General features: G+C 32.4%; 1 protein-coding gene across 1 annotated transcript in view; it reads right to left on the reverse strand.

The window, feature by feature from the left end:
- LOC142320082 (uncharacterized) overlaps positions 1-14,894 on the reverse strand; it is a 77,853-nt gene extending 62,959 nt beyond the window's left edge. The window contains exons 1-3 of the mRNA XM_075357757.1: positions 14,753-14,894; positions 5,923-6,929; positions 4,304-4,519 (exon numbers count right to left, since the gene is read on the reverse strand). Of these exons, the coding sequence (XP_075213872.1) occupies positions 4,304-4,519; positions 5,923-6,910 (1,204 nt within the window). The 5' untranslated portion in view covers positions 6,911-6,929; positions 14,753-14,894. The remainder of the gene's footprint in view (positions 1-4,303; positions 4,520-5,922; positions 6,930-14,752) is intronic.
- Positions 14,895-22,682: the final 7,788 nt, after the last annotated feature.

Below are 22,682 nucleotides of genomic sequence, written 5' to 3' on the forward strand. Positions count from 1 at the left end.
GTCATGACAACGTCTGTCGGGTCCGCTAGTTTTTTATAAATCTATAAAATTGATTAATATTTTTTATTAAATATTTTTTTTTTAAATCTTGGGTCTTTGTCAGACCGATAAATTATCCAACCGCTCTCGTAATGACAATCTCTCACTCGTTGTTATGAAATAAATAAAACATTTAATAAGTTAACTTGCTACAATAATAATAATTTAAAATTTTATTGATATTGACCGATTCATCGTGTAACTGTTGCACCGTTCTTAAAAAAACAGTTTTCAAACCTATTAAAAGTGTTCATATCAACGTTGATCTTAGGTCGACCATTTCTGAGACGTGTGATTAATTGAAACCGAACCACCAAAGAACACCGGTATCCACGATCTATTATTATTCAATTCCGTATAAAAGTAAATACCTTTACTAGGATTTAAACGTTGGAACTCTCGACTTCGAAATCAACTGATTTGTGATGACGCGTTCACCACTAAACTAACCCGGTGGGCCATACTAACGTAACCTAACCGTACTGTCAATACCTACGGACAATCGGCTTTATCGTACCGATAAAGACCTAAAAGGGAGGTAGCTCTATGTTCCTCCCTTTTAGTTCGTAGTACCGAGGTGTGAGTGTATTCTTACGGCGAAAAAACTAGAGTATTACATTTAAAGACTGCTGATTCTATTTTCTTCGTATTTTATCAAAGGTTTTATATTTTTAAGATTGTTGCATCGGCAAAAGAATATATACTCCCACATCGAATGTTTATCGCGATAAAACTAAGTTAACTTTCGGCGTCCGTTATAAAAAGAAATTTTTTATACATTTTAGTGCTGTTTTATCAAGTGTAGAGATGAAAGGTAATTCTAATGCAGTTATGAATTATACTTCATCACTAAGTAATTTGTAAATATTAATTTGATGTAAAGATTTTTATCAATCGTCAAATAATTTATTTATTTATTTTAATTTAAATAATGCAATGTATGATAATATTATTACTAAATGTAAAATAACTAAATAAATCATTAATAACTAATTTAAAGTAAACATTTCCACATTAAGACATACAATTTTTTTACTTCTAACAATCCAGTCAAACGAATGTTATTGTTATTAGAATGGCTAATTTTAAAAGCTATAATCTAATCTATTGTTTTTAGAATGGCTGTATTTTATCATGTGTGCTAGTAATATATATATGTATTTATTAATTATGTTTTTATAGCATATTTTTAATATTATATCTGTATTGTCACGCTCTTAGCAAATTCCTCTATCAATGCGTTAAATTAATTTTCAAGAGTAGTAGTATTCCTGTTTCGTTAGCCGAAAAATATTCTATTTTTTGTAATATTAATACTGAAATTATTTCCTACAAATATTTTGTTTAAATAAAAGAACTAAAGGTAAGTTCGTGTAGGATTTGATTAAAAAAAAAATATTTTTTCTACGGCTGTATAAAACGTTTAAATTACGCGACTGAATCTGTGTTATAATGAGGATCATTATGAAACAAATTTTCATTATGATGTAGGAGTTCAACTTATCAAAAGCCCACTCTTTTCATCCACCGACCGGTCAGAAACGGGTATTGTTTAATAAATCAGCTGGTTTTTCTGTTTTTTGTTTTAATCCGATTTAGTGATTAGCAAACGGAAATTAATTTTAAAATGCACAAATAGTAACTACGTTTCTATATTACATTGTTTATTCTTTTGTTAATTATGTCGAATTTTAAGGAAGAAATGCCTTTAACATTGATCGATATTAAAGAAAAGGCAGAACCTTACGACTAATAACCTATTACGACAGAAATCTACATTTTAATATAATTTTGAAAGATTTTTAAAATAATCCGTAAACAATGTATTCTATCATCGATTTAAATCATTAACACCAATATTTTCTCAGGCGTAGAAAAAAAACGGTATACAGTTATCTATTAATGCACTCCTGCGAAGTTTAGTACTATCGTCAAGGCTCGTGTCGTAACATACTACGCTCTCGTGCTTTAATGGTTATCATTATAGGCACGTTACATTATGTACTATTTTACTTAATTTTAATTTTATTAACTTTCGGTTAACCAGAATATACACAGCCCAAAATACTGGAAATGAAATAATGATCTTTAGATCATTAATATCCACTCGGGTACTTTGTTATTTGCAGATTTATTAGATCTGAGACGACCTGCAACATTTTATCGTTCAACTAAAAAAAAAAAATCGTCAAAATATTAAGCGAAGACTAACATCACGGCATTTCGGGGGAAATGGCCAAGAAGATCGAAAATATAAGTAAGAACGTAACTCAGGACCAGGTTGTCTGATTTTGATTATTTGGGTGGCACTGTTACGTATGTAATGAAAGTTATTTATAGAAGATCAGCAAGTCCGGTGTATGCGATTAAAGAATAAAGTTACAAAATACATAAAATTAAAATTCCTCAGAACGGAACAAGTTAAATGCTACTGCGTGAAAGGGATGTTGGGTGTTAGGTATAAAAGAGAAAAAACAGAATTTAAGAAACAGATGTGCGATTTTTATGATATATAAAAAGTAGCTCCAGATTAGATATTATCCCAGATCACATATTTTAGTGTTCAGTCGAATACTAAACCGTTTAACTAAAAGTTAAATGTCCGGGTCAAAGGAACCGGAAATGGTAGAAAGAATGACACCAGAAAGGATTCCGAAAAAAGTCACTCGGTATAAACCGAAAGCTATCACTGGTGTTGGTTGTCCAACGCGGAGGCGGATGAAGAATATGAAGAGGCGGATGATGAACGTTATTTGAAGAATTGAAATTAGAACGGGAACAAGCTGAAAGCCTAAACCTTTTTGATAAGCTTTAAAATATAAAGCTAATTTTTTCCAAGTATAAGAAAAAAATTGTGAATTAACGTACAATTAACTTATTCTTACTGATCGGTCGGGGCTATTCATCGCCCGTTTACAAGAGGCGACTAAGAGGTGTGAACAGGTGATCGCAACATTGGGAAGGATGGTGACGCAAAAAGGACCGAAGGCGAGCAAACGAAAGCTGATCATAACGGTTGCGTTATCTTCCCTAATGTACGCGGTCCCAGTTTGGATTGAGGCCTTGAACAGAAAGCGGAATGCGGAACGGCTGTCCTCCTTGCAACGGAGGGTGGTAATCAAGGTTACCGCTGCACATAGAACGGTTCGGGAGTAGCGCTCGAAATCATCCCGGGGATTCCCCCGGTTAAACTTCGTGCTGAAGAACTCATTAAGATGCAGGAGGGAACACTTAGAGGAGATGCACGCAGACTACTGAAAGAGGAGTGGACCCGCCGTCTGATACCACGCATCGCCCCGTGTCTACAGAGGAAGCACGGATAGGTGTCGTATTGCGTTACACAATTCCTCTCGGGTGTCTTTGCAAATTTAGGCGACGGAACACACCACACTGTATATACTGTACCTCAATGGACAACCCGGTACACTCTTTTTTTGAATGTGCAAGATGGGCAGACCGTCGGCGACTGTCAGGCCTGGAGTGACTGACGCCGGTCACCCCAGTAGAGCACATGCTACATGGGCGACTGCAATGGAAAAAAGTGTCTAACCTTGACACAGGCATCCTGAAAACCAAGAAGTAGGAGTATGATGAACGGGGTCCCGAATGACAAGACTGGCGACATTGGCAACGTTCCTCACAAGGTTCGTTATTTGGCGAATCGCCTACAGTATAGGATTAGATGTTTTTCTACGGTTATCTTACTTTTGATTATTATAATGTATTTTATTGTACGTGTGAAAAGAAGCCTTGGGCAGGTCGACTCGGTTTTTGGACAACGAAACGTAGGACCGTGTAGGGCGAGGGGGCAGCCCTATTGCTGAGGGCGTCTTGGCTTTAACCACACGCAAGAGTGGATAAAGTCGGGGCGTTCGATGAAGCAGTAGGGACCTCATGGTATGCGGGAAGAGCACGATGGACGGGGGGACCTTATGAAGAAGTAGAACTGTTAGGGTAGCCCTCTTGCAGAGGAATTTTCGAGCCTTCTAGAAGCGGAAGGCCAGAACGTTCCGGTGATGCAAGTGAGACCCCGATGGGGGGGGGGGGGGTCTGCAAGGGCTCCAAACTAGGGTGGGTTTTAGTCACCGCCACGACTCATAGGTGCGGCTGAGGTAACGCATTCCAGGCGAATGACAGTCGTCCCGTGTGAGTTTAAAAAAAGTTATTGTTACAAAATACGTATAAAAACAATTACTTAACTATTAAATATTTAGATATGAAAAAATAAAAAAGATATGCTGACTGATAAATATTTTTCTGGTACCATTTAGTATTTGTTCCATGTACGTCATCTTCTTGAGAGCTTCATATGTTAATTCCTGATTAGATAATACCGAATCAATTTCTTGTTGTAATCGTCTTTGAACATCTTTATTAACAGCTAATTCATGCAACGTGAAACTAAGAACTGATGCGACCGTATCGCTACCGCCGGATATAAAAATAAATGTTTGAGCTGCTATTATATTATCTGAAAAAACTAAACAAAAAAACATACATACCGTCATAAATGTATAATTAAACGTACGTAATTTAGGTTCTAAAACAGATATGTCATTAATTACTGCATGTACGAGTTCAGTAATTCAATTTAAAGCAAGCATTTATTATATTATAAATAGTAAATAAATATATTATAAAATATTTAAAAAAGGTAAATTTGAAACGTAAGTGCAGCCCATTGACGAATTTCAGTAAAATTATACTATTTTCGCTTCTGGATATGACTAACAGGTAAAAATAATAAGAAAATCTAACTTACTATCCAAAAATTATTAAAAATACAAGCCCTTACAATAAAAATGTTAAAAATCTGTAATGCGCAGTATTTTTTACCGCGATGATTACACTTCCTTTTAATAAAATGTTTTGTTTTACGTTTCCATAAAAGAATAGATTTAAGAGCATTCTTATATGTTTTACACCTAGAATTATTTAAAAAATTATAAAATCTATCGATTTCAGCAAACATCGATACAAATTCCTTTTGTTATATCAAAAATAATTTCTGACAGACGGAAAAGAATGATCGAAAGAAAAACGAAAGGGTTTTTTTTTCATTGAAAAATTTTTTGAACAGAATTTCGAAGAGCTTTTCTTTAAACAAAAAGAAAATAATAATTTCTCTACATAAAATCCATCGATTAAAAAGTAATTGATTTTAACTTCAAGGATAACACAAAAAAAAATAACTGTTACGTTGTTAATTTTTGTATGAAATTTTCAAGTTCAAGATATTTAATGCACGCAATACTAAACGCAAACAATAAGAAAGGTTCCAAACTTATTGTCTTTCTTTGTATAATAAAATAATTCGCCACGTAAAATCTTTAATAAAATTTTCTACTTTTCTCTAAAAAATAAAATATTTCTTTACATTTGCTGTCCTCTACAGAGCTGAAGATGCGTATACAACGCATTGTTTTTACAATAAAGGGTATTTACATTACGTGCCCTGCTCTTTGTTACGGTCGTGATAGATGCAAAGCATTAGAGGTGCAAGAGGCATCATCAAACTGTTGTACGTTGAGTATAATCATGTAATCCTTGATATAAAATCAGTCCCTGTTGTAGAGACTAGATATCAACTCCCTAGTAGATCAATTTCATTTACACCCCGATGTAAAACAATAAATTTGACTCTGTGAAGAAGACAACAGAAAACCAATTTACTTCTCACTATCAAAAATAAGCCTAGCGTCGATAAAGATGTACAAGTATGTGTTATTTTTGTAGCGGTTTGTGAACCTTATCAGATTGGCCTAAAACCATTACCGTCGGGGCAGTTAATATAAACAAGTCCTATTTTTTATTTTACGGAAGAAAACTAAACTAATTTCTAACTTATAACTTACTTTGTCAACTTTAATACAAGTAACTTACCGGCAGAATTTTTATCGTATTTTACACCTTTTAAATGTTCGAGAAGCTCTAAATCTTCCGGTTCTTCTTCTGGTAAATCAGTGTCAGCGGTTCGAATTACTTGACCGTTAGTAGAGTTCTTTTTTCCGGATAGAAATTCTAATTCTTTCTGTTTCTGCTCTATCATTAATTGAAGAAAATCGTTTCTTTTTACTTCATTCTTTTCCCGATAGGTTATTAAATCGTTGATTAGTTTAGAGAAAAACTCGTTTACGGTATTATCAGTCAGTTTAAGTCTTAAAAATTTCTTTATCTTTGGAACCGATAAATTGATTAACATCTTAATTTGTAAAAATATAGAAGGTTTAAAAAATGTTTTACTGTTTTCTAAGAAAGCATTACTCTTCGCTTCTACGTCATTAAACGCATTCACCTTTAAGCCGAATGCAATAGTGGCGATAATATTTATCATAAGTTTAAAAATAAGATTTCTAGATTCTACGTCTTGGCCCTTTTTCTCTTTCAGATAAATTATCAGTTCATCGCTATGTTCCTTGATTTGTTTAAACATTAATTTCATTTTACTCGAGGTAAATGTAGGAGTCAGTTTATGTCTGATTACTCTCCATTTATCACCGGTAAGATTTTGTAATCCGGCGGTAATTAAATCTTTTTCATCAGTTTCGACTTTACGATCTTGAAAATAAGAGAAATCTTTAATAAGTACCCGATTTATTAACTCAGGATCGCGCAGTACTAAGATCGGTGTGTAAAACATATAAAATCCAAAATATCTTTCGCTGGTAAACACATTGTATAAGTCGGCAAGAAATTGACCAAAATTCTTTTTCCCCAGTATTACATCGGTCATGCTTCCTAAAAACGGTACTGAATTTGTACTCGGAACGTCTCTTTCTTTCCAGTAATTAAGATTCTTAGACGATAACCAGCGGATCAGATAAACTAATACGATTCCAAACAAAGCGGTTGTTATCGTGATGAATTCCATTTGTGGAGTAGATCGTTAACTGAAAATATAATAATAATAATTTAATATTTTATGTTATCGTATAGTTATATAATTTGGGTTGATAATACAAAACCCCACGTGATAAGTTCGAAACTTGTGCGTGGGAATATACAACGAGTAATTTTGTAGCGTATGAAAAATGTCATTAAGTACATTTTTCCGGCATTAAAAGATAAAAGGGTTCGATTCTTACCCATCAGAGGTTGATTGAAAATGTAGTAATACAAATCTGTTTGTACCTTTTATGTGTTTATTACCCGTTTACAAATTTTATTTTACGCAAAACATAACATAGTGTGTTTTATGACCCCTTTTTTGTATTTTACCCCAGATTTCTCAAAACACAAAAATACAGTTCTGGGACTTATTTTTTTCAATTTTTCAGGTCAGATTTCATGTAAAACCACTATATTTATCCCTCAATTTAGGTTAATTTTTCCGAAGGTGCAGAAATCAAGATGAAATCTTTCGCCAGCCGACACCCGCTAATTAAGCGTTTCCGAACCTATTTATTTTATGAACTTTTTTCATTATTTTCAGCAGTAAAACACGTCCTAAAAGTTTGTTACATTCTTCGTAAATTACTCTATTATACAATGTCATTCACGAGAACCGGATGTTTTTAAAATAATCATAAAAAATTGAATATTTACTTTAAAAAAGTTTTATCGGTACTGAAACACTTGTTAAATCAAAGCATTTGTTACTTACTCGTTAACGAAAAAGTATGTCCGGCAAGTGATGTCCATTTTGGGCAATACATTGTTGTAGCCTTTCACTGTAACCGGCCTGAATTCTTTGCAGCATGTCTACATCAATCTGGGTGACGTGATGACGAATTGTGATCTTTAGGTCCTCCAATGTACGCGATTTATTGCCGTACACACGCGATTTCAGAAACCCCCGCAGAAAAAAATCACAACTACTCAAGTCGGGGGACCGAGGGGGCCAAGGAATGTCGCCAAATCTAGAAACGATCCGTCCCGGAAACAAGTTACGGAGAACAGCCGTCGTTGCCCTCGCTGTGTGCGCTGTAACTCCATCCTGCTGGAATAACACATTTTGAAAATCGATTCCCCGGTTTCGTAACTCAGGGATGAAAAACGTATTCAACATCGCAATGTAACGATCAGCTGTTACAGTTACGGCAGTGTCATTTTCTTCAAAAAAATATGGTCCAGTAACACCGACCTTTCCTATTGCACACCAGACAGTCCCTTTGGGCTATGAAGTGGTCTCTCGTGAAGCCGATGTGGGTTTCTTTCTGCCCGATACCGGCAATTCTGTTTGTTGACGAAGCCATTCAGATGAAAATGGGCTTCGTCACTCATTAACGATAACAAATTTTCATTTTCTTAAAAAATGGTAAGCATTTGTCGACAAAATTGTAATCGCTGCGTGAAATCTTGCTCGTTTAACTGCTGCACGACGGCTATCTTGTAAGGATGGAAATGCAGGTCTGTATGCAGAATTCGTCTTACCGTACGTGTGCTCGTTTGAAGCGCTGCTGAATGCCTCTGAATAGAGCGGCGTGGGCTTCTGACAATGGCTTCCCTTACTCGTTCGATGTCCTCCGGAGTGCTAGCGGTTCGTCGGGGACCCGGTGGTTTTTTCTTCAATATTGAACCGCTTTTTCGAAGGTTGTTTACCCGTCGCAATATTGTGTTACGAGAAGGGACGCTTGCATTACGATGGATATTAAACTGACGGCGGAAATCTCGCTGAACAGCAGTTACGAATTCGTCATTTCGCACAAAACTGTCATACGCGTATACGCGTACAGGCGTTGGTCTAGCGTCCACGGCTCCATCTCAACGACTAAAATGTAAATGCTATGAACAAAGGAAACGTCAGACACCAGCCACGTGCCCTCCCACCACGAACGCCCGAGTACAACCCACTTTAAAAACATCCGGTACCCGTGAATGACCCTGTACAGAGTGTCCCACGAAGAAACGGATAAACTTTCAGAACAAATTCTAATGGCGAAAATAATGAAAAATGTTCATACAAACATAGGTATGGGAATGCTTTGTTTTCGAGTTACGGCAAGCGAAAGAATTCGCTCGGATTTCAGCTCTTCTAATAGTCATTAGATAGTACAACAAACCCAGTTCGCCCGTCCTGCCTAAGTCAGCCGACAGTTTGGTTGACAAAGACAGCGGCAAACTTTCAGCTCACTTAGTTTGTTAGGAGAAAACTACTGTTGCCATAAACTAACAAGTTTAATGCGGTTAATTCAATTTAAATATTTTAAAATTAGAAATAGAATAACAATTTTTTTTTATTTTTATAGATTTCAAAAAATCAAGTTTACAGAATATAATAATTAATTAACTAACAGCAGATGTTTTATAACATGATTAACCCTTCACAAATACGTAAATATAGAAGCTACACCCCTAGAGATTCACAACTAAAATTTTTGTTAAGTGTATTTTATTGGATTGCGTATTTAAATTATGTTTATTTTTATTACTTCTACCGTAAAATCCAACTTCCTTTAATTTTAATCTATTTTAACTTTGATTAACACGGGTAGAGTGTAAATTTATTTGACAGTTGGTTGTTTATTTCAGCCTTTAAGTGAGCAGGGGACTTGTATTTATGATAATAACATTAACGTACTCGATTCTTCGGTATAAATTTCAAATAAAGAAGGGCAAATTGGATTGCAGGATGGCTAGTTATACTTAAAATTAATCTATATATTTCTTAAACTTACCGTTTCCTGTAAGAAAAGAAAACTCAAATTACTTAAATCAAGTACCTGTTTTCGTTATTGCTTTTTCTTTCATAAATATCAACATATTTGCAGTCACAAAGTTTTAACATTGTATAAAATAACGAAGTAAATTTTTCTTCATTTTCTAAACTTTTAATTATATTTTCTATAAAAGGAACCAACGCTTACCTTCTTGGATTTGTGTTCAAACAACGCCACTAATTTATAGGAATAATATATTTATCTAAGTTATATAATATCAAGCATAATTTTTTAAATACTGTATTAGAAAATTAAAAGGAATCGGTGATTGGTCTGCAGTTACTTATTTTATATTTATCACAGTTTTTACGCCTAATTTGCCTTAATTAGTTAATTTTTTTATCATTTTTTGAAGTACACAGTTAAATATATTAAGTGAACCTGCGAAAGTAATAATTATCATAATAATTTAACGTGCATGTTAGTATTTATGATTATGGGGATTAAACTAAACACATTATTTGTTACTTTTTTAATGGAAAAAAATTCATTAAAAAATCTTTGAAATACGTGACCGAACACGTTGTATGAATAGTTTGATAGATAAATACACATGGGTTTTCGATAGATACCGATATTTGTATTGATCAATCTATACAATTCAACTGAATTATGTTCAGTAATTCCAAAATTTCAACGTTTTCTGAGAAAATTCACATTGATTATTATTATTATTACACGAAGATGCTTTCCTAAATATAATCTGATCCAAACTAAAATAAAGAATTAATAAATAAATAAAAATAATTCGTTCGTACTGTAACAACAAATAGACAGATATGTGATGGATGATAATGCATTTGGTACCGTGTGAAAAATGTCATATTTGACTGGTACTCCAGCCCGGAACCTCCAGATGAAAGGCGAGACGCTATCATTCCACCAAAAAGAAAGGCAACCGTTACTTGATATTACCGATAATTATACAATGAAACGTTAAAAAATGTTAAAAATAACGATAATAATATTTTAAAATAAAACCGAACTGAAACTAAACTCTTCTTTAAACTTTGTCTCGAAGTTAAAATCAAATTTAAAACAACTTATTAAGCATTAATCTTACGCGGACTTCAAAAATCGAAATTTATATATACAGAGAGTTTATAAAAACCGTTTCAAGGATTCGACGGAGTGTAATAAAGATAAACTTTTATCAACAAATGTACGTAAAAGCTTAGTTTTCCGGTTATCCTGAATTTTGTATTTTTGTTTTCCGGTTATCCTGAATTTTGTATTTTTAACATAAAGATTCATTTCTCAGGAATGGTTAATTGTATCCAGCTGAGATTTCATATACTGCTAGGTTTTCTAGAAGTTTACTTGTATAAGAATAATTAGCCTGATCTCTCAATCTATTTGAAAATGGTGGCCATGTAAGCATTTGGTAATTATTTAGTTGAGGTGCCTCAACCCGAAATCGCAAAAAAAAACATATCAAATTAATTCAAAATTAATATTTATTCATTTAATAATGTATTTTGGGTGTCGGAAAATAGAAAATAGTAAAAATTTACATAGTGATAAAAATAACACGTAACACAATGAAAATCCAAAAAAATACTTATATCAGAATGAAACATTGTATTTAAAGATATAAACATGAAAATAAATTAGAAATTGTTAATCTTAATCAGATCGTGATGATTCATCACAAACGCGATTTGACGAATCAGTGTGTATCTCACTTATAATTCGCCATAAATGGTGAAATCGTGTTTTATAATCACAATACTTCCTTTTAAATAAAAATTCGGTCATATGTCCATGGAAATGGTGTTCGGAATTTCCATAACGCGGCAAATTGCTTCTTACTTCCCTCTATTGACGTTCGATTGTCTGCGTATGCGCTCCAGTGTCCGGACCTATAAAATTGTACGTATGATTCACAGTTAAGTGTTGGAAGCCTCCTGTTTGTAAACGATCATAAGATTTCCAACAGTCACTAATAATTGTAGTACCTGGGTGCACATAGTCCTTTATAATGCGGAGCAAAGTTTCCTTATCCCGTGTCGGTACTTGAACCGTGAAAACTTCTTTGTATCTCGTTGTATTCCACCAAATATCCAATTTCCATCTATAGTTGTGCCGCGATAATATTTTCGTTTACCGATTTTGTCTTCATTGATTTCTACAACTTCGCCTACTCCTCCAGCCTTTTTCGAATTAGTACACAAATATTCAAAACAAATTTCCCGAAAATAATTGCTGCAATCTACCGCAGTACTAGACGATAAATTTAGCTCGCTACACAACATATCTTTCCGAGGTGGCTTTATTACAAACCATATTATGGAGAAACGGAAAATAACAGGTAACTCAACTAAGCGGTGGCTAACCATGTATCGGCGTATTGCGAAATGGCTAGGTTACACTGTTTACTTTCATATTTCTTAAGTACACGAAGGCGTTTTCTACAACGGAAAATGAGTCCATCTTCATTCAGCTTCATTATCACGATGGACATTGTCTGTGTTTCGGCAAAATGCCATGATTGCAAAAACATTGTCTCACGTTATCAACCGACTGAGAGAATTTAATGAGTGTAATAAATGTAAATTTACAATTTTACATATACATTTCAGGTCCAGCAGATTTTTTTTCCATCCGTTGTATTTATTAGGGAACACTGTAAATTCTATAAAGAAAACTTAGCCGCCGTGTGAGAATAGCAGACAACAATGTAATGTAATGAATAAGATATAAAAAGTAGTGTAGTGAATAAGAAAGAATTCTACATTATCTGGAGGTGAAAATCTGCATTATCGAGCGTATCAGTATTCAAATATCTATTTTTCCGACGCTTCATTTCCATCATAAAATACATTTCAAAAGATTTTACAACGATTTGATATGTTTTTTTGTGATTTCGGGATGAGGCACCTCAAATAAATAATTACCAAACATTTTAATTGTTAATATCTTTGGAACTGCTGGTTTACTTAAATATTATAAATGATGTTAAACGTTTTGTGGCAAAGAAAATGCAACTTTATTTATTCAAATCGGTTCATAATTAACAAAATTATGGCAAAACTTCTTGAAGCGAGTCACTAGATTTAAAACCCAATTTTAATAACCTCGAATAAAATTAAACGACTCGACTTGATCTCAACCGGAATAAATGTATTAATGTTATTATGTAATAAATTATAATAATTTAAAAATTATGTAGATACTACATTTACATTGTCAGGATATTTAAATTTCTTGATGGCTGATCACCCACCTTTACTCGAAGATGAGCCATTTATCGCTGATATCTATATGACTGGTTAGGGGAGCCCGTGTACTGGAATTGATAAAATTTGAAGCATAAACTAGCGCCACTAAATGAATGATACAACTAAATAAAATGAAACGGCGCATGCGCAAAGATAAGTGTAAGAGTAGGTATAAAACCACGTTTTAAACCGATGCAGAAGAAGCGCTCTGATTTTGTATTTTGAACATTGATCTCTATATAAAATTTCTACGACTATCCGTAAATTTCTGCTTGTGTTGCGAAAATGACCGTTTTTCTGGTTATCTGACTCGAGTGAAATAAACATCCCTACCAACACGATTATAGTCGCGCAAGCGTACAATGGTTTTATTTAGTTCCCAGCCGCTCATTCTGCGGCGCTACAGAATGCTTCTATATTGAACACTTAATTGTATTTTACGCCATAAGAATCCCCTATCCAGTTATATAGAGATCAGTGCATTTAATATACGCAAAAAAAAGCGATTCATGCGGGATGGAGCTCCGGTTCATTACAGGTGAGAAATTCGAGATCACTAAATGAAGCATACCCAAACAGATATATATATATATATATATATACATAAAGTTTATTTTCCTCTTGATTGTATAGAATTAAATATAATAAGACATAGTTTACTTAAAAATACTATCTTTATTAATCTGTTGGGCTAACCAATCAACTATACAAACTTCTTCTTTCTTTCTTTCTTTCTATTCCTGTTTAGCCTCCGGTAACTACCGTTCAGATAATACTTCAGAGGATGAATGAGGATGATATGTATGAGTGTAAATGAAGTGTAGTCTTGTACATTTCTCAGTTCGACCGTTCCTGAGATGTGTGGTTAATTGAAACCCAACCACCAAAGAACACCGGTATTTACGATCTAGTATTCAAATCCGTGTAAAAATAACCGGCTTTACTAGGACTTGAACGCTGGAACTCTCGACTTCCAAATCAGCTGATTTGGGAAGACGCGTTCACCACTAGACCAACCCGGTGGGTTAACTATACAAACTTATAAATTAAATACACTACGTTTCACTTAGAATACTTTAAGCTTCCTCTACACATTCATACACACATTATACAAAATTCTCTCGCATACTAAAAATTTAACTGGTCTACCCAACAATATTATAAATTGTTGTCTAGGATGGGTAGACCAGTTAATTTCTTAGTATGTAAGAGAATTTTATATAATGTGTGTATGAATGTGCAGAGGAAGCTTAATGTATTCTAAGTGAAACATACTGTATTTAATTTATAAGTTTGTACAGTTGATCGGTTAATCCAAGAGATTATGAAGATAATATTTTTTAGTAAAATATGTAAATGTTATATATTGTATTATATTTTAGTTGCGCATTATTTCCTTAACATAATCTTTAATTAAAATATCGACAAGCTAGAAAACGCTTTTTCGTACAAGAAATTGCGCTTAAGAAATTAAACGTCGTATAGAGAATCTAGCTACTAAAGAGGTTCTACAGATTTTGTTGCGATCTAGTGTATATATTTTACCCTAAATTTTTCACGTAATTTCCGTCAATTTTTGCGCGAAACATCTTTTTAATATCTAATTAAAATATAATTACCTTATACAAATCAAAATTGATCCACCTCCAATGAGTAAAAAAACAATTGTGTATACTTAAATTTTTGCTTCTAATTGTATGTACAAATCGTTTAAACAGCAAAATAAAAGTTGTACTTAATATTAGTACATGTATCAGTATATATTTATAATTTCCATTCGGTTTAAAATTAAAATATTATTACAATTTAAAATTTATAGTAAAGAGTACTTACTTAAAAATATATGAAATGCGACAAATATTAAATAATTTTCCTGTAATATAATTTTATTAGTTAACAGTTTATTAAATATTTATGCAAACAAAATTAAAAGATTCTAGAATACAGTTTCATTAATAGTACATTCACAAACGTGTTGGTGATATGAACTGTTATCTAGCTGGGCTTTCGAAATATAACATATTTATAGATAAGGAAAAAATTTCTATAATTGTTCCCTCATTTATTTCAGGCTCTTTCAATTGTATAATTATAAGAAAAGTTAAAAATGCGTAGGCAAAAATATACGATGTTTTTTTAATAGTTGGCGTTCACACAAGTTCGCGGTTAAATAAAATGTTTTAAGGCGAAGACCAATTTCAAAATTATTGGTCAAGAAACTGCAATAAACTCTAAATCGGTCTCCTCCACCTTCCTGAACGCATTTTTATATATCACTTACTTAATATTGGCTAGGAAATTACGAGTATTAAATTATATATTAAAATGCAAAGTAATTATAAAAAAATAAAACTAGCGTATAAAAAGATCAGTTTATTTATTTAAACTGTATAATGATTAAAATATTTTTATAAATCCGATCGAAGAAAAATTTATTCGTCAGAATAAATTAAAAAGTAAAATTCTGATGCGAACACCATATGATTTTCTTGTACGTCGATTAAATTACATATACACATTTTTGCTGCGCTTCATTTAAACTTATTTCATTTGAAAGTGAGATACGATCCTCCAATTCTTTAATAAAAGTGGGCAGTTATACAATCGCTAAAATATTAGTTTTTATTAACATTTATTTTTTTAACATTTATTTACACGATTATTTATTCAACAATCTTACTTGAAATATAAGGTTAGAGTAAAAGTCCCTTGATCGCTCTTTAAATAAATTGTTTACCAAATAATCCGATAATAAAAACCGATTATTCTACACTGTAAGGTCAAAATTAATATTTGTAACCGATATACAGGAGTTTACAAAACGGGAACAGTTTAATTATTAACTTTTATTTAAACGACACACCAAAAATCTTAAATACACAACAGAAATATCGTACTTATTACGCACAAGTGAAAAAATTTCAACAATCACTTTAATTGAATACAGTTCAAAAATGTATTTTATTTTTCTGTCAAATAATTAAATAGAATGATTTTTTAAAAATAAATATACAATTTTTATAAGAATTTGCTAAGAAAATCCAAAAATAATACGATTCTAAAGTATAATTTTCAACTAATATTAAATAATCAGATATTTCACCAAATCTATTATTTTTATTTTATTTTATTTTACTTCTAACTTTATTTCCCTAATATTTTTTTTTCATTTTTTGTTTTTTTGTTTTATTGTCAAGGAATTATTTTTATTTCACTAATTTTTTTTTTCTCTATTACCAATGAATTTATTTATTGTAAACGTTTTTTACAATCACGGATTAATAATTATTAAATCGATATATTTAAATTAAAAAAAGAAAGGTTAAAAAAAAATAAAAAAAATAAACGGAGATGAAGTTTGATTCGAACCGATGTGCTTTCACTTTAAAAACTAAATATTTTATTAATGAAAATTTTAATTTAGATTGCAATCAAAAAGGGAGGTGCACAACTAGATGTTACAACAGTGCTAAATCCAAAATTTCAACATCCTACAGCTAATCGTTTTTGAGTTACGCGAGATACATACGCACATGCATACATACATACGTATGTACAGACGGTCACGCCGAAACTAGTCAAAATGGATTCAGGGATGGTAAAAATGAGTATTTCCGTTGAAATATGAAAACTGAAATCTTTCGCGATCACAATAATTCCTTTATTTCGTAAAGAAAGTAAAAAAAAAAAAAAAAAAGAAAAGGAGATGAAATCTGAAGACCGAAATTTTTCGCGATCACAATACTTCCTTTACTTTGTAAAAGGAAGTAAAAAGTTGAAAATAAATTTTTACCTAAGTTCCATACAAACTGAATGTGATTTTTGTTTCTGCTTTTCACTCAAAAATTTGTTTATGTTTGATTTAATTTTAATAACGTAACCAAAGTATTTTAACAAGATGTGAATCTTGAAAGGTAAACTAAATTTATTTTTTTATATTAATAGACGAAAATATATGTTCACGTATTTATGTAGATATTTTTCAGGAACAAGATATAAAATATCTTAGTTATTGTTCTTCTGCCCAAAATTCATAAAATCGAGAACGATTTACCACGATTTCAGCAGGTTTTTTAATAATAAAACTTAAGAATATATAAAAAAAAAATAAGGTTTAATATAGTGTAAAACTCAATATATTCTAGTAAGTTGTCAAAAATGTGATAACAGGCTTTTGTGCCAAACACACCAAACTGTATTCTAAAGAGATTCTACATTATTACATTTCCTTTTACTCTTCGTTTCTTAGTCATTCATTACCAAAAATATTACGAAGTTCGTTAGAACTTCGCAGGTAAGAGTCTGCAGAACCGGACGGCACGACGAAGTCACTGAACTACATTTACAGTTCTAAACATGACATAACCTATAAGTGAAATGAAAATGGGGAAAAAATAAAAAAATAAAAATGAAAACATTTTATTTCAGTTCAATTAGATTTTTAATAAAGAATACTATAAAAAAATATCTCGAATTTTGTCAGACAACGTTTTTTTTTCAATTTGATCAACTGCGGAACTCGAATATGTCACTTTTTCCTTAAATAGGTGGTCGTACGAATCGCGCCGCTAGGTATCAGAACTTGGTAGTATTAGGTAACATACAAAAACTTGATAATGTACTTGAAATAATAAATTTTAAAGAAACAATACTACTACTTCTTTTAATAGTAAATGCTCTTATGTAAATGAAACGATGTTTTTAATTACCATCACTTCATTAAAAAAGATAAAATTATTAGTTTACAAGCTGCTAATAAAACACAAAAACACGAACAGTAGAAAGGTATTACAAATGTGGCAAGATTTGTTACACAAAACAGAAATAAGTTAATGTAATAATAATAATAATAATAATAATATAAAAAGTGTGTCCACGGATAAGATAAAAACCGAGGGTTACACTTACAAAGTAATAAGTACAATACTACATTACGGATCTTCGATTCGTGAATACTAGTTTTATTAAAAAATGATAAAATATGGTATAAAGTGACCATCAACAAAAAAATTGGCCGTGAAATTCAGTTTGTTTGTTCTAAAGCCATAAATTTTAATAATAAATCCATAAGATAACAATCAGTAATTCATAAAAAAATAAAAGAATAATCTAACAAAACGCAGTGATATCCAAAAAAAATTACAGTGAAATTGTAAACCGTACGGTAAGAGTTTCGTAGATATAACTTCTTCCGTTCAAAAAACAAAAATTTCTGTAATATAAGTAAAACTGTTTTTAACAAAACAATACTGATATAAAAAAAGCAGACACTGCATTTCTATTATCAAAATGTGTTACTAATTTAAAATTTTGTTTAAAAAAATACATGTTAATATATGTAATAGACAATACATATAAAATAATTGATAATAAACAGTGTTAAAGAGTTCCAAAAAATAAGCAAAAAAATATAAAAATTTGTTACAAAACTCTATCGGTTCGATTTCACTTATGTATAATACATATCACATTTACAGAAATAATACAATTCTTTTGTTTATTCGTAGTTTAATAAATGAAATCGGGCCGATAAGAGTTTATTATTGTATGTCTATTGTTATATATTACATATGTATAAAACATAAAACATATATATATATAACGTTAAATATACGTAATAACATATATTTAACGTATATTTTATTCTTAATTGTAAATTAATAACAGATTTTTATAACAGAAATGTAGTGTCTTATCTTTTTTTGATATCAGTATCATTTTATTAAAAACAGTTTTATTTATATTACAGAAATTTTAGTTTTTTGAGCGGAAGAAATGACATCTGCGAGACTCTTACCGTACGGTTTACAATTTCATTGTAATTTTTTTTTAATTCTTTTACTTTAGATTTAATTCTTATTTTTGGCATCAATATTAAAATATAGTTATTTATCTTTTTCATTTCTTGAATTTCCAGTTTAAATGAAAACTTGCTGCGGTGGCGTGATTAAACAGGAAGTATGTGAATACGTTGAATGTCAAAAAAATTTTAAAGTCCATCCAAAACCTAATTTTTTTAATATATTATATAATTTGGACGAAATGATTCCGGAACCGATTTAAACTTTTTCCATACTTAAAATCTCAATTAAGAAAATCGGTTTGCGCCTCCACGTTGGTTCGTCTGGATAACCATTTAGAAACGTGGAGATTTCTACTGGTGAACTAAATCGGAATCACCTCTCTGGATCACATCCAGAGTTGTAACTCGGGAATTTATTCCCACCCAAGGCTGACTTGCCTTTGAAAGTCAAATATGGAAGGTCTTTTAAGAAAAAATTCACCGTCTGGTAAATACCAGAGAAGGCTGCACTCGGATCCGGTGGGCAGCTGCTTAAAAGATAACAATCAATCGGAGCGTTTGGAAACACCCAAAAACAACACAACTTCAAAATTGAGGATAAAACACAAGCAAATAAACTACATTGCCACTCACAACATTAATTCTCTAACTCAACCCGGCAAACTAAAAACTCTAACAGACATAATGGACAAACAAAAAATCCTAATCGCAGGACTTCAAGAAATGAGAAACACCGATCGAGAGCCGTTTGAATCTCACGGTTACAGAATTTACAAAGGAATCCCCGGGAAACGTGTGATGAAGAATTGCCCACAGTTCGGAACAGGATTTGCAATCAGTCTTAAAATAGTTGACTCAGTCGTAGAATTTAAGTCTTACTCCCCCAGGATTTCAACCTTAACCCTAAAATCAGCCAATAAATTCTACACCATAATAAATGTCCATGCTCCCACCAATGACAAAAACAATCTTAAAAAAGATAGAGAAGAGACGGACAAATTCTGGGAACTTCTTGACCAAACTGCAAACAACATAAATAAGACCCACACCAAGATTTTAATAGGGGACTTTAATGCCCAACTTGGTAAAGAACGAAGATATCGTGATATTATCGGAAAATGGCCTGCCCAAAAGAAAACTAACAAGAACGGCCCAAGACTTGTCGAATTTTGCAGAAACCATAATATGATCTCAAAATCCACCTATTTTATGAGAAAGCCAAACAAATTGAAGACTTGGAAACACCCAGATTGTAAAAAAGGGGAATGGCAACTCGATCATGTTTGCATGGATCGCAATTATCACAAGGAGATTTATAATGTAAAAGTCTTGAGAGGAACAGATACTGGATCGGACCATTACTTAATTAAAGTTAAAATAAAATTCACCCCGCATAAAAAGAAAAAATCCCAACCTAAAAACAAAAGAGCTTATGATCCACATAAATTAATAAACAATGCCATCTTTGAAGAAACAACAAAAAAAATCAAATTAAGTAATAATTTAAAAGAACTGACATCCCAACTGAAAGAAATAGCTGAAGAACTAGCCCCTATAAACCCAAGAAAAAAACACCAATGGTGGAATGAAGAATGTGACAAAGCATTCAAAGACCGACACCGGGCTTGGATCAACCACCAAACCCAGAAAACTGAAGAATCTAACCATGAATTCACCAAACAAAGGAAAATAACTGAGAAAATTATAAGAGGAACCAAACGACAAGCCCAAAAAAACTTGATTCAGCAAATAGAAGAAAGTTCCAAGAAAATAACTCCCGAGACTATTATAAAATTTTTGGTCAGGCTCTTCAAAGATATGAACCACCCACCCTTATGCTGATAGGAAAAAAAGGAAATATGGCCCACACCAATAAAGAAAATGCTGAAATTTTGGCAGAAACCTTCAATAGACTCCTCAACTGTGACGACTCCCCAGAGCTTTTTGAAATTGACACTGAAACTCCAGTTAAAACTTCACCGGTAAATATCAACCCGCCAACAATTCAAGAAGTTCTCGCAGCCTTAAATGAAATAAAAAACTACAAAGCAAGCGGAGAAGACCAGCTTTTCGCAGAACTCTGGAAACACTCATCAGTTTATTCAGTCAAAACTTCCCTACATCTATGCCTCGTGAAAATATGGAACGAAGAAAAACTTCCAGAACACTGGACCACAGCCCTCATTCATCCATTACATAAAAAAGGGGATAAAACTAATCCAGAAAACTACAGAGGCATATCTCTCCCGGATTGCATATACAAAATCCTGTCGAGAATCATATACAACCGATGCAAAGACCAACTTGAACTGGAACTTGGGGAATACCAAGGGGGATTTAGGCCATGGAGAGGTTGCCCGGAGCAAATAATATCCCTAAAACTTATGATGGACTTATATAAAAGACGGAAAAAACAACTAATAATCACCTTCGTCGACTTTAAAAGGGCCTATGATTGTATACACCGACCATCCATGCTGAATATTCTGAGAAACCTGGGCCTTCACCCTAAACTCGTAAACATGATAAAATTAACTTTAACCGATACCCAGTCGAGTGAAATTCAGAGGTGAACTCTCTCAACCCTTCTACATAAAAACTGGATTGAGGCAAGGAGACGGCCTCTCACCACTCCTTTTTAACTGCGCCCTCGAATTTGTCATGAGAAAATGGTATGAAATAAATCCCAAAAATATAAAAATGGATACTAAGAAAAACTCCATCACACTAAATCGCCTAGGATTTGCAGATGACCTCGCTCTTTTAGCAAATTATATTCAAGAAGCCAAAACACAAATCATGAGCCTTCAAAACCTAGCACAAAAGATAGGGCTTCATATCTCTTTCGAAAAAACTGAACTGATGGCTATAGATCCTCTGGTAATAGAGCACATTACGGTAAACAATCAGAAAATTAAAATAGTAAAGCAATTTAAATATCTAGGGGAAATAATAACTTATAATTTAAATGAAAAAGTAACATGGCCAAACAGGACAAATAAAATGATTAAATCCCAAAAATTAACTCGGTCAACATATAACAAAAAATGCCTTTCTGCTAAAACAAAACTTAAACATTATAAAACTGTAGTACAGCCAGAAGTCACCTACGGAAGCGAGACCCTTTTCAAAATCACTCGGAATAAACGAATTAAAAAAATTCTGAAAATAGAGAGGAGAATTGTCAGAACGTGTATCAATAAAACACACCAAAAAGAAGGCCAATGGTGGATTGTGCCAAACGAGGTGGTGTATCGAGAAATAGAGCCTGTTACTGATACTATGCGGAAAAAAAGAATCTGTTTCTTTGGTCATCTCATAAGGACACCGGAAACAAGACTGTCAAGAAATATCATTGAAAAGCTCTGGTTTCAAAAGCTAGAAGTAGGATGGATCAAAGAAATTAGAGAAGATATGAAAGAATTGGGAATTTCCCTGACCGACCTACAGAATAAAACTGGAAAAATTACAAAGCTAAAAGACAAAAGCATTAGATTTAAACAAAATGCAGACAAACGACAAAATACAACGAAGAGGGTGTTTACGGATGAAGAAAAGAAAGATCTGAACGGATGAAGAAATACTGAGCAGCTCGGAAGAGTAAAATAACACGATTTTCTCAGAAAAGATCCAACTAAAATTGACTTAAGTGGTCCCATGTTGGCCGTAAAAGCATAATAATAATAATTATATAATTTTTTACTTGAGTGACGTAAGAAAGATAGAGATAATTAATGTAATAATATTATTATCTTAATTAATTGGGATATTATCACTTCAAGGTTAAAGCCTATTTGTAAATATGTATTATTTTTTTTTACTTTCCCGTCTAGAGCTATAGTTTTAGAAAGGAAAGTATTGCAATCGGTCCAATTTGGGCATATGCGGTTTTTACCGGATCTTTACATTTTGACACCTAAGGAACCCAAAAAACCGGATGGAAATTTTCCGGAAGTTCGT

The sequence above is a fragment of the Lycorma delicatula genome, chromosome 2 (genome assembly GCF_047948215.1).
Source record: "Lycorma delicatula isolate Av1 chromosome 2, ASM4794821v1, whole genome shotgun sequence".
NCBI lineage: Eukaryota > Metazoa > Arthropoda > Insecta > Hemiptera > Fulgoridae > Lycorma > Lycorma delicatula.